General features: G+C 40.1%; 1 protein-coding gene across 2 annotated transcripts in view; it reads right to left on the reverse strand.

Moving 5' to 3' along the window:
• fam168a (family with sequence similarity 168 member A) overlaps nt 1-14426 on the reverse strand; it is a 44397-nt gene that overhangs the window by 16875 nt on the left and 13096 nt on the right. Inside the window, exon 2 of one of the 2 annotated variants that reach the window (XM_004075741.4) lies at nt 709-816. The exons of the other annotated variant lie outside the window; for it this stretch is intronic. Within the exon in view, the coding sequence (XP_004075789.1) occupies nt 709-770 (62 nt within the window). The 5' untranslated portion in view covers nt 771-816. The remainder of the gene's footprint in view (nt 1-708; nt 817-14426) is intronic. 2 annotated transcript variants of the gene reach the window in all.

A 14426-nucleotide genomic window follows, 5' to 3' on the forward strand; every position in this document is an offset into this window, starting at 1 on the left:
TTTATCAAAAATAAAACAAACTAACGGCATATGCATGAATACCATAATTCCATAGCTTATGAAGAAATGTTTTAATATGAAAACAACTTTCCCCAGTGGACAATTAGTACATCTGTCTGTCCGTCCGCACCTATCTGCTCCGCCAGACGGACACACTGACGAGAATATCAGTTTTGTACATTAGTTCGTTCTGTTAACTATATTATTTATGAGGATTAATTGCACAACATGCCAATATTGTAGAACATATATAACTTTTCTTTTTGCAAATATGTGTTCATTTGAATTTATGTTGTAATTCTCGTTTGATCTGTTTTGTTTGTTTCACTGCTGATCGATCAAACGGGTGTTCGTGTAGGCTGTTAATTGTAAGACTTGCTTTGTGAAGTCTTCATGTTATTTATGACAAGCAGTATTGTCATTTTCACTTTCACGTGTTTCTTCCATCTGCCGACGGTGTCGCCGTTTCTCATTTCACCCGTTTTTGTGCGTACGCCTGGGTCAGAGCTTGCGTGAAGGACCGCACATTTTCCCGTCAAGTTTGCTTTTTATAAATCTCAACTATTGCGTAGAGAGTGGCGTACGCCTTCTTTTGTGCGTACGCAACGTTTATAAACGAGGCCCCAGATCTTCTTCTTACCTGCTCATGAGGAACCCGGGCACGCAAAACCAGAATTGTAAGTGTGTGTGTGCACGTGTGCCCCGTACCTCTTGTGCGTGTCTGGTTGGTACATGAAACTGAATTTTTCTGTGGGATGCCCGCTCGCCATTCTTGCTGTATGCAAATGAGGAAGGAGTGGAAGTGGATATGCAAATCTGAAATTAAAACAGCGAGAGTTCATGATTACAATGAACACAAGCAAATTTAGGAAAATAAAGCAGCAAAAAAGAACAAAGCAAAAAGCAAGCACTGGTGCAAAATGATTAGTGGGAGCTGCGAGGAGAACGGGAAAGTGTTTGTTGTCTTTTTCTGCCAAATTAGCAGTAAGATGTAGTAAACTGATTGAATAAGATTCATGGACTGTTTATGTTTAGTGCAGTCAGTCCCTTAAAGCAAGAAATATTTAGATTAAAAACCAATTCTTCAATAAAATGCTTTCTTATTGTTTTTATATAGCATTTAATTTACTGCTGTGGTTAAAGTATATACATCTAAACGAGAACAATGAAGCATGAGCATGGACTTTTAAACATATGTCGCACACAACAACCAGCACAAGCAAACGCTGATACAGCCCATGAAAAAATACACAAACAAAAGCCAGTGAGCTGGATAGTGACACACAGCAAAGAAATTATAAAAATACTGAAAAAAAGGTAAGTACTGCACAAAGAAGCAAAGGCAGGGATGCACACGAGCCACAAAAAATACAACATACAGCAAACCATGAGCAAAAAAAGGGAGCAGAAGTGCAAATGATCCATTCTGACTTTATGCATGTTCTGTGATGGTTTATACTGTGGTGTCTCAGACTATTGAGACTTGGAATGTGATGGAATTGACCTGCACCTGTCTAGCTGCAACTCAAGTGCTGTTTTAATGTACACAAGGTGTCTGTCCAATCCTGATTTTAATATAAACATTTTGCTTTTGATGAAAATACTCGTAAATTTAAACAAACAAAAAAAAAGATCCACCCAAAACTTGTGCTTCACGTCAGCAAACAGCCTTATACACAAACACCCTTTGGAGCTGCGTATCATTGACATTTCATGTACCACGAGGAAGTAACCATTTCAATTTGGAGGTCTGGAAGTGTTTTATAGTTCAACCAAAAACACCAACATGGAGACAGAAAATGACAGAAATTACACACACTTGACTGCAGTTCCTTTTTCGGGTGTTTTATGTTTGAATTGCACAGCAGATATGTTAAAACAACAACAAGCCTGTGTGTGTGAAGGTGTTTTAAAACCAAGTTTGCTTTGGTTTTCTGCTTCAATTCATATCTTTCAATAGAGGGTGGTCCCAGAGGAGCTGATCAACCCATCGCTAGAACAGCTCTGCCCTGCCTCCCTCTTTAATTTCTCACTGCAGTTGTTCTTTGTTTCGTGTACTAGGTTTCTCCTGTCTACTTAGTCTCTAAGTACAAGATTACACTAGGATTACAAGACATTTTAAGGAAATTATTCATGCAAAAACAATACATATTTTTTTTTATAGTTATGTGGGGTTCTATCCTATTCAAACATAGGATCCATACACAGGAACATAAATTGTTGCCTATCCTGATAGGAAAATTCAGAACTGGTTTTCCCTTGAAGACGAGATGCATCATTGCCAGATTATTTTTATCTGACGGGTAACACTATAGAAACAAAGACTGAGAATTCGCTCTTTTGTCATGAACTACCATTATTATGTTTTTGTTGGGTTTGCTTTGCTGCATTCCACTTCCTGTATCTTTTATACAGCCAGCAAAGAATCCCCATTTGCTTGAGGCACACCAATATCTCAGACAAGATTCAGAATCTGCCAATTTCTAATGTTAACAACCTTGCCTGGAGTCAAATCAGATAGTGACACATATTTTGGCCTTTTAAGATGATTGGATTTTCTATTTGTGGTCTGTTTAACAGTAAAATAGCAGCCAAATAGCAGCCAAAACAGCAAAGATCTTTATGTATAAATAATGGACCAACGTCTTCAAGCAGCAGCTAAAGTCAGGGTTGATGTATAATATCAATAGCTGCGGTTATATGTGCAAAATATCTTTGATCGGAACAAAGATCGGATTAGAATTGAACTGTGTAAATGGGCCCAGAAAAACCTTTTTCGACTATAACAAATGTTTACATAGGCCACACTTTCAAACGAAAAAAATCATGCTGACGTGCGCAGAAGACTCGAAAATACCGGAAACGCCCGTAGGAGAAGAAATATTGAGTTCCGTGGTACACAAAGGAAACCTGCAGCATGGAGAGAGATAATTTTCAGAACGTGCTTTTATTATTGTTATGATTATTATTAAGTGCTTGTTTGCTCATAATTTTTTTAATCCGTGCTTTCTTGACATAATGGAACCAGAAGAAGGGTTAGGATAATACGTGTCAACAACAACATTGATCCGTAGATGCTTGTAAAATCTGTAACATATGTAACATATGTAAATATAAATCATATGTATATCTGTAAATATGTGGGAATAAAATCAGCCTTAATGTTGTCTGGACACGATTTGAAACATGAATTCACATGATTATTTACATGTTTTCCCAGGATAGCGCTGCATTTCTCCATTCAAAAGCCACCTTCGTTAGCTCACACACCGTCTTAAAGCCGCTCTTCTGCTTGGAGACACGGTCCTCCCGGGAGACAAAGTTCTCCCGAGTCTGGCAGCTCCCTCACGCAGAGCGGCTGGACGGACAACAATGCACCCTGCCCTGCCCCCCGCCTGCCCGTAAACAAGAAGCTACGAGTCCGGCTGCTCTGCTAAGAGACATGCTTCGAACTGTTCGCGCTCCAAAGCTTTCTCTGGAGCACCACACCGTCCGTCTATGACGCAAAGCCAGCGCAGTAGTGACCCACGATCGCAATAAACTGTTAAATGCTCCACGATCAGATCAACAATTGGAATAACCCACCTATCTCAATCGGAAATAAATCTTGATCCAAATGAGTTCGATCAGAGCAGAGTATTCCGAACGGCGTGTTTACATGACGCATTTCTATTCTGATCAGGCGTTCATTCCAATTACTTTTGTGTCCAGTCAGAATCTGCATGGATCAATTCAGTATTTTGGTAGAGTTAAGCAGCCCTAACGGGGTGATAATCAGAACCAGCAAACAAAACTAAAATGGGTAAATACTGACCATTTTCCCTAAATAATCATATGTACTTAATGTAACATTTTTGTTTCAAATTCTATTATGTAAATAAAATAGTTGTGTCTTCTGACAAAAACATCAAACTTTAGACTGAACAAAGAGCTGAAACAAAACATTGATCTTCTGCTTACAAATTTCTTTTTTAAAAAATGTCAGCTCTTGTATACCTCTCTTAAAATATTAGTGCATTTACTGTTTAAATATTTGATCAATTTTGGTCTTAGGAGTTCATTTCACAAACCACTTTTAATTATTTATTCTTTTCTCCCAGATATATAATTCTGAATTCACACCAAAAGTTCTCATGGGTGTTGCAGTAGCACCTGGTCGTAAAAACATGCAACTATTTAAAAGTCAGTCGGTCAGTTTAACCGTTCAACCAATGGAACCTTTTAACAGTGGACTGTGGAAGGAACCCAGAGTGCCCAGAGAAAGCCAAACATGATGCAATGAGAGATGCTTAAGTCACTGTCATGCTTTTGGAAAACATTTATTTTTAAGGTGCTCGGGAATTTTGACAGTTGGAGTTGTCCATTTCCTGTGTTTGTCCACATATCGCTCACTCCTGATGCTGATGCAAAGATGCGTCAAACACGACGAAAGAAAGAAAAAAACAAACTCCAAACTACTTTGACTATTGTATCGTGGAGTCTGTTAAATGCTCATTTGACTTCCCTGACAGATATTTTCAGGTTGCTAATTTGCAACGTCGCAACAGCAAGTAGCAACTGCATGCCACCACTGCTTTGCCTTGATTTGGGAGTAGGTTTAAAGTACCAGAACAGTGTAAAAAACAGTAAACGATAGGAAATAAATGTAAAAAAAAAAGTAAAATTTAAATTTGATAGTATTATATAAACTCAGTTGTAAGTGTTGAGTCAGAAACCAAAAACCGTGAACAAATATTCAGGAGGCTATACCGACCTAGAGGTCTTATCCACCTAAAGCATGCATACCCAATTACAGCTGTGCATGAATAGACTTGTGAAGCATGGTGGTGTTCATCTGTTTCAGAGAACCGTTGAACACAAAAAGGTGATGGGAGAGGGAATTGATGAGAACAAGAGAGCCACCACAATGCATCTAATGAGGCTGTGTGTGAGGGGAAGAGAGGAAAGCAGGAAAGCATGTAGTGAGCAGGAGTGTCTAACCATCGCACCCTTTGTTTCCAAAGGGGAGGTGATGAGGTCGACGCTCATAAAAAGCTCTTTTTAAACCAGTAAACCTTCTGGTCGACTGAGCACACAGACCACTGTGCCGCTAAGATCTATCACTGAGGAATAGGTTATCTAAGGACAAAGGATAGCATACACACGTTACAATAAATTTAAAATAAAGAAAGAAAAAGACTGCAGCGGCTGATTTAGCATCAATCTAACTGTAGAAATGAATAAAAAAGAAACCGATGTCCGTGAAGCAATTGTTTAAATACAAAAAACTAATACTTTTGGTTAAAATTCTTAATTAAAAATTTAGTAATAAATTGACCATTTTTCTACAACTCCATAAGAAGAATTCTAAAAAATGTATTATTTTGACCAAATAAAGTCATTATAGCTCTGATGTTTTGTAAAAAATACATTTTGTTTACATGAACAAGACAATCAAATGTAATGGGAAGTGGAAACTGAAGATACTTAAAACAAATGCCAAATAGATGTTTTAAATGTCAGTCACTAAAATAAACAGTTCATGCGAATCTGTTCATGTTCTATTTGCCCTTCATGCTGTTTTCCCGAACATCAAAACATGAAACCCTGAAGACAGCATCCCCCCCATCAATCAAAGCACTGCTGCTCACGGGGGACTCTGACAGTGATTATGATGAAACTGCACAAGTCTTTTCACTTATTAACAGCTAATGTATTCTCTTTACCGACTGAATAGTTTTAGGGTGTTCTTTTATTTTGAAGGAAAAAGAAGAAAAAGCTTCCAAAAACAGCTAAATGCTTTTGGCTCTTGGAGCTGGATTATAACAAGTCCAAGGTCTAAGAATGAAATAAAACATATGCTTTCGGTCCACTTTAATTGGGTTACTTGAGGGTTTCATTAATAAAAACTGCACTGAAGAGCCAGTGAGTACATGGTTTGCTCAGCAAGCACCCAACTTGAAACCTGGCACATATCTGACAGCCAACAGCTCTGTCAGAATGTTGCTGGCAGGTGCAACATTACAACAAAAATGCTACTCTCTGTGAGTGGAAGAGGAAAATGCCAGATCTCCACGAGAAACCACAGGAAGGCTGGCACACAAAGGAAAAAAGCCCAATCACCGCGGCCACACAAAGCAAGGTATAGGTGTGCAAGCATGGCAGGGCTGTGAGAAGCAGCACACCAGCAGAAAAAGGCCATTGCATCTCTGTTAGTCTCTGAGGAGTTTGTCCAATCCAGACATAAACCCTAGATCATCCTTCCCTCTGGGCATTGAACGCTGGTGTCCTCCTTCTTCTCTATCTATCTCCTGATATGCTACTTTTCTTTTTTTTCTTCTTTTTAAGTTAATGACAAAAACAAAACATAATATACAAGACAAAACAAAACCTACAAACCCTGTAACAAGAGGGTGTTACAACACCCCTTAAAAAACACGGCATTATTCATACATAAACTTGAGGACGAAATTATTAGCCCCCTTGGGGCTAATATCTATCTCTCAAGTGCTGTTAAACAGAGCAAAGAATTTTTAACAGAGCTTTAACACCCAAGCTTTATTTTGGATGCTTTTGTTATTTCACTTTGTATGTAGATACGAAATAATTTCACAAAAACCTATCAGGGTCAAAATTATTACCCCCTTTAAGAATCAACCTCAAATCAGTTTAGATTTGAAAAAAAGGATTATTGAGGCTCACAAAGCAGAAAAAGGAAATATAGGTTTCACCATGTTTCCAAGAATCAAGAATTGGAGTGAGACATATCATCCAGAAATTCAATGAGAGCCATTACAGAACTAGCCTGGCAGGGGTAGGGAGCAAAGGATTTCAAAGACTCAGGAATCATAGTCTCAAAGGACTAAATCACCTCACCTCTGCAGAGGTATGGACTATGAGGTTGCAGACCAAGACGAACTCCCCTTCAGTAGACAAGAAACCTTAAACCCAAACTAAAGTATGCTAAAGTCGAACCTGGAGAGATAATGCTGACTGGAAGCATGTCCTTTGGTCAGATGAGACCAAATTAGAGTTCTTTGGCCAAAAAGATGTTGTTTATATTTGGAGAAAGAAGAGAGAGGCATACAACCAAAAGAACACCGTCCCCACGATAAAATATGGTGGTAGCGTTTTATGCTGTGGGGAGGCTTCAGTGTGACAGGAGCTGGAAATGTCATCAAGGTGAAAGCGATAATGAAGAAAGAAGGGTTTGTGAACAGTCAGCAGCAGCCTGGGTCAACACGTTGTCTTCCATCGCCACAACGACCCAAAACGTACAGCTCTCCTGGTTAAAAAAAACAACAACACCGTAACCCTTGTACTATCCTAGGCACTTTAACATTGGGAGTTGGGTCATCTAGACCCCACTAGACAGTGCGCTAAACTTTTTTTTTCAATGATTTGTGATCTTCACTGGTTTCCATGGATTACATGAAATCCACTTTTGTCATGGTACGGATAACACATCAATGTAAGGGTGGGGTCATAGGATAGCACAAGGGTTAAGAAGACCAAAGTGAAAAGTATTGACTGGGTTGCCTGACTTGAATCCCCTTGAAGACCAAGGTCCATGCCGGAGGGCCATCAAATTTGGAGGAGCTTGAATGCCAAAGACGAATGGGCTAGGACGGGGTCGGCAACCCATGGCTCCGGAGCCACATGTGGCTCTTTCATCCATCTGTTGTGGCTCCCTGTGACTTTGGAAAATAATGAGTATTTTATAATAATTAAATTTTATTTTAGTTTTTTCATTTTTCATGGCATTTCAAAGGTGCTGCTAGCTCCGCACGAAGCACGAGCCACGTAAAAAAACAGCTTCTTAATGAGCTCGTATTTTTCGGGCGAGACCTGCAGAGCTGATAGCAAGGAGAGGCACGCGGGGCGGCTTTAATAAACACTCCGATCTTCTGCCGGGAACTTGACGTACCGCGGTGCAGAGACTGATGACAGACTGAGAGTTCGCGCCAGCGTTGCCAGATAGAGTCACTGGTTTCCAGCCGAAAAGTCATCTGAAAACCGCCAGACCCAGCCAAAAACCGCCCAACACAGCTTTTGATGATGTTTTTTTTTCATACTGGACTGATAAAATAAAATATTTTTCTAAATAAAAGATAGTTCAGACTAAAAATAAAATGTATACAATATTGAATATTTCTTCAGCGGCCCGCCTTCTTCCATTCATTTTCTTAACCCGCTCTATCCCCGCTATAACCTGCGCCCGGCTCTTTCATCCTTGTGCTGCGCTGGAGCAACCCGACTATCGTATTTAGCGCTCTCTGTGTAGGACACACTGAGGAGCGCGGGGGAAACCAACTCTCATCTGCAGAGGATATGAACAGGTGAACAGGTAGAGAGGAAAAGCAGGTAGAGAGGCGGTGGAGGGGCTTTGGCTTCAAACTCTGTCAGAGAGATGAAAACACGGGCGTCAGATTGAGACGCAGCTTTCCCTGCAGGAGTTGAAGCAGAGAATTTCTCTGTGATGATTTTATGAACTCACACATGGAAACATGATTACCAAGTAGAACTCTTCAAAATAATAATCCTGATCTCTCCACATTCTCAGTGTCTATCATGCATTGATAAACACATCGCTCCATGCAGCGATCAGACCAGAACCAGTAACTCCTCCCAACGCGGCTGCGGTATCATCCTTTAAAGAACATAATGTGCATTTGCAGCGGTGTATGCTTCAGACGATCTCCGATTGGCCAATCTCCATGTCAATCAAGTCCCGTACTTGTCAGTGAGGATTTTGATTGGCTGGTGGATTTTAAAGAAGTACTTTTTTTTTTTAAATCATTTCTGGCCCGCGATCTACACTCATGTCATTGAAGATCGACCGGTAGATCGCGATCGACGTAATGAGCACCTTTGAATAATATATACATGCATAATCAGGGCTCCAGACTGCGAGCAATTGGTCGCATTTTGCGACCAAAATTTGAGAGTGTGCGACTGAATTTTACATCCAGTCGCACATGTGCGAGCAGTAAATTTGCCTCCCCCACCCTTCGTATTTTTTTATACATTAAACGTGGAAGGGGCACGTCAATGATCAATTAAATAATCAATGAGACGCGAGCGCACACGCACGCAGGCAGACACACACACTCGCGCACATACTCATGAAACGCGAGCACGTACACTCTCGCGTGATGCCTGTGTGTGAGGCGGCCACTGCGTGTGAGAAGAATAGGGAAAGTCACTGTGAGTGGCTAAAATGCGTGTAGGGGGAGGGGCCTAGAGCTGACCAACCAATCACAGTGGGGTATATGACTCTTGGGGGCGTGACAATGACAGGGTTTTGCAAGCAGGAAACCTGACAGCCCCCTTCCCCGGACCACATTAAGGAGTTCCTTACTTTCCTTTCTAGAACGTATCTATTCGCTTGTAATTTCCTAAATACATGCAGTCCGTGCTGAACTTTTCTCTGGGTCACACAGACCCGGAGGAAGGTTTAGGTTTTGGTTACGGTTACGGCGGCGCATCATACGGGTTACGGCAGCACACCGCTCCCGTCCCGCGGGAGTCGGGGCAGCTGAGGAGAATAAATGTCCCATACCTACATGCGTGACAGCTAACGGGGCTTGAACTTTAAACACGCTCGAGCAAAAACAACATTAGTTTTAGACACACTGAAAATACGTGGGGAAAATGCAACGATAGACGTGTTTGAGATGAACCAGCGCCTCGCCTGGATCGTTGAGGAGACGGGGGGGGGGCTGTGAGATGAAAGCGAATCTGCAGCAAGACTGAAGGAGAACAGGAAATTGGAGTCCTTAACATTCAATTTAGTTTTAATATTCCTCTCCCCCTTAGTATGATCTGTGTTATTATATATTTTATGATTATCTTAATATTTTGTAATGTATGTAGCCTTTTTTAATGAATTGGTATTTTAAATTATTCTAATTAATCACTCCACTACAAAAACCATCAGGACACATGTCCCATAATGCATTGTTTTGTAGTCTGGAGGGCAGCTTTCAGTCAGTTCAGTACTAAATTTCCAGCTGTGTCCGGGTAGGTTTGCCCCTTGTTCCCACCCCTTTCTCCCGATATTTTTGTGATGATTGACAGTTAATGTTGGAGCAAAAACAAAAATATATGTCACACACCAGGTGATCTGCGCAGCGTTGAGTCCACCTGGGTGATCTCAAACACGCTTGTTGTGCATCTTGGCTGCACTTATTTGGTGTCACCAACATGAATTTCCATCCGTTTTCTTTACTATTTATACTGTCATGACAGCGATGGTGCTGTCAGTTTACCTTGTTGTTGCATCTTCAAAAGTGCAGAATAAAATGTGACACTGAATTAGAAACAGCACATTGTAATTTCTGCATCTATTATTAAAGTATTTATTATTAATGCAGTGGAAATTAACAGATTTTGTTAGAATGTTGATTTACGGTATGCGCCCCTAAATTTTCTGGTTGTGCCCCTAAAATTTTCAGTTAGGGGCCACTGTGCTCCTAGTGAAAAAAGTTAGTCTGGAGCCCTGATAATATATATAATGATGTCAAAACGGGTTGTGGCTCCGGGAGTTTTTTTTTTATTAGGGGCGGTCACAAATGGCTCTTTGAGTAAAAAAGGTTGCCGACCCCTGGGCTAGGATTCCTCAGGAGTTGTGTCAGAGACTTCTCAAAAACTACAACAAACCAATGCAGGCTGTTAACCAGGGAAAGCGATACACAATTGAGTATTTGCATGAGGGGGGCTCATCAGTTTCACCCTGGTGGTTTTTCATTTTGGTGAAATTATATTTTTCTACATGCAATGTAAAAATAATGTAAGCATTCAAAATAAATCTTGGATGTTAGAAAAAGCTGTGTTAAAAATGCTTTGCTCTGTTTAAAAGCACTTTGTAAATAGTCGTGAACAAATGAAATTTTCATACTGTGGCTAATCATTTACATCAGTGTGTATTTAGCAATAGACCATCCATCCATTTTCTAAACCCGCTATATCCCTTCTGAGTCACCGGAGCCTGTCCCAGCTACTGTTGGGCAAAGGCGGGGTACACCCTGGATAGGTTGCCAGTCTGTCACAGGGCACACAATCACTCCAACACACACCGATGCACATCTAGAGACACTTTAGAGTAACTAATTAAACTGTAAAGCATGTTTTTGGACTGTGGGATTAAGCCGGAGAAAACCCATGCATGCAAGAGGACATGCAGACTCCATTCAGCCAGGGTTTGTTTCAGCAAGAATGCCTGGGATTCAAACCAAGACCTTTTCTGTTCACTTTTTGTCGAGAGCGCTAACCACTGCGCTACCATGCAGCTCTTAATAATAGGCACAAAAAGACAAAGGAACAAAAAAAGGGAGTCAGATCTTAACCGAGCTTCCATTTTCATTCTCTTTTTAGCTCATTTATCCATTGTCCTATTTGGGTATATGTCCAAAGCCATGTACATATGGTATATGTTTTATTAAGTTAATTATTAGAAATGTACTTGACATATCAACAATTTTCTGTTCTTTGGCTGAAAAACGCCTCCATGAGAAGAGGGGCGTTTATACAAACATACAGTTTGTATAAATGTTCTATGAATTACTTTTGTTGCATTTATCAGCCTTGTTTTAAAGTCCGCAGATGACACACGGAACAGCTCGTTAGCATAGCAATTAGCATCCCAGCATGATAGCATCGTAGCATCAGGGTCAAACAACACTGGTGTCTCCAAAGCAACACTTTTAAATATACTTTCTGCTGCTGCTGTAAGTCCAACAGATTTATCCTCTGGGTCTTTCTGGATCCTGGTAAAAATTCTCAAATGTTCTGCTGCTTCATCAGCTTAAACTAAAAGCTTAAACTGAGGCAACTAAAAGAAGTTACTGGGGTGGCGGGTGCTTCTCGCGGCGTGTGCGCTAGTATTTTTTTTTCCTCCTTAGCCTCGTGGAAATAGCTCCCCTTTGTTTGTTGCTGTTTTCACATTTGCGCTTTGCGAGAGACTGACGGACTGACTTTACTCCGAATAATGCAAGGGCAAGAGTGCAGAGAGCTGGGAAAATAAAATCTTCATTTCCGCAAAAATAAATGGTCTAAAACAACAAATTTAGTTGTTTTAGACAACTGAATTGTTAATTGCAAAGTAACTGTAAAAGAACGAGATATTAATGGCAGCTAAGTTACAGAAAAAGAAGAAGTCCAGCTAGACCCAAGGAGGAGGGAAAAGCATCCATATACAAAGGGCTACCATTTCTGGAAACACATTCAGTTTAGCACATCCCCCATGCTGACTCCATCCTCCCACATAATACCTCATCGGCCATCTACTTTCAAAGCAAAACCAAAGCACAATTCATGAACTGAGAACACAGAACTAAGAGCAGTTTAAAAAAAAACCTTAAATGGAAACAAAAAGATCGTCCTTCGTAGTTTCAACAACATCCTGAAATCTGCTAAACACTGTAAAAGTAAAAAATAGAATACAAAAATGAAAAAAAGAATCAATTACTGAATTGCCATTACTGAAACAGCTACGTAATAATGCAGATGTGCTTCAATGGATTTTCTGAAAACACTTTGAAAAGCAGAAATTGCATAAATATGTCCAAAAGCAGCAAACCTCTTTTACTGTTCACAATCAATGGACACATTGCAAAGAAATACAAAGCAAATCATGTTCGAATGTTATGAGACATCTATGAGACAAATTAGAAATCGTCACTTTGAAAAAAACTACATAGAAAATTACAGAAGCTAAAAAAAAAAGAAAGTTTCTTTGAACACACTATAATAAGAGCTGTGTTAACGAGTGATATTAGCTTTGCCACAGGAATACTCATCTACTCCAAAAGAGACAAACATTTTTTAATGGGAATACCCTGGAGCAGCTCTTAATCTTGCCTTTGTGCAAGATTTAATCTGACTTGCATACAATAAATTCTTGCTACAGTGTTATATCAAAGACAAGGTTTGAAGCCATACTTAGTTCTTGTTATGCAACGAGAATTGACATTTATAATCATGTCTGAGATCCAAGTCAGTGCCTAACCGCACTAAAAGGTATTATCTTCAAATCCCTGCTGCTTCTGACACAATCGTTTCTGCCGGCAGCAAAGAGCTCCCAACAGCACTCGGCTATTTTAGATTGAGGACAGCACTATACACTTTGGGACAGAGTCCATCTTTCCTCACTGCTATTCTGTTCTTCATCATCTCATCTGTCAGGAACTCTGTGGGGTCTCCATTCCATGAATGATGCGACAACACTGCCACATTCCCCCAAAAAGACATTTTTACCAAAACTGAAATGATACATTTACTTAAAGAGTTATTCGCTCCTCTTCTAGAAGCACATTCAGAAATTCAAGATGACTTTGTTTTAAAATGTTTGGTACTGACACAGCACAATAGTATTGATTCAAGAACCGGAATTTCCAGTTATTCTAAACTAAAACAGCAATTTAGAAAAAAATCCTGCTGAAACAAACCTCCTCCAAAGCTGTTTCTAAACATGTCAGTACCAAAGAACCAGGAACACAGCACAATCCTTAGAGAGCAATGATATATTTTTTTGTTTTATAAGAAATGTGGCCAAAAAATAATTCCAGGGGCCTCAAAAGTTTTCAGAGTGAGAGGCTAGTGACAAGAAATTAGGAGGCAACTACCTGAGCGCTGAAGGACTCTTTAAATGCATTTTCCAAAGCAGTAGAGAAGGCAGATTTAATACTACTCTCACTGTTGACAACTATGATTACTCCTAACCTGTTTTCCAGTGATTGCTGATCTACTTCACAACTTCCAAAACTTTAAAGGAGGAGATTAATAACTTTATAATAACTTAATATTATAAGTGTTTGGATCCTTGCCATTATGACAATAACCACGGTTACATGTGCAAAATATCTTGATGGGATCAAAGATCTAAATAGAATTCAACCGTGTACATGGGCCCAGAAAAGCTTTTTCAGATTATAACAAACGTTCACATGTGCCACACTTTCGGTTGGAATAAATCATTTAGACATGCGCAGTACTCTCTAAAATACCAGAAGAGGAAATGAGTTCCACTGTAAACAAGCCGAGCTGCCAGATTCGGGATGATCATCTATACGTTCTTTTATTATTGTTATGGTTATTATGAAGCGCCTGTTCGCTCATCATTTTATTTTTAATCCATATGGTCAGTGCTTTTTTTGTGAACGGAGCCGGAGAAGGGTTAGGAGAAGGCTAACGCACGCTAACAACATTTAGCCTGGATGAGCATAAATCCATGCAGGAAATGCCGCAATCTGCATCTTGGCTACACGTAAATATATGGGAATAACATCAGCCTTTACTTTGTCAGGACACAACTGGAAGCACAAATCCACGTGATTGTTTGAACGGTTTCTAAGGACTGAACGACATTCCTGCTTTAAGCTCACACACCGCCCCAAAGCCGGTGTGTGAGCTGGCAGTCCAAGCTCTGCTCGGTGAGACACAGTTCT

This window comes from Oryzias latipes, chromosome 13, assembly GCF_002234675.1.
Source record: "Oryzias latipes chromosome 13, ASM223467v1".
Classification (NCBI taxonomy): domain Eukaryota; kingdom Metazoa; phylum Chordata; class Actinopteri; order Beloniformes; family Adrianichthyidae; genus Oryzias; species Oryzias latipes.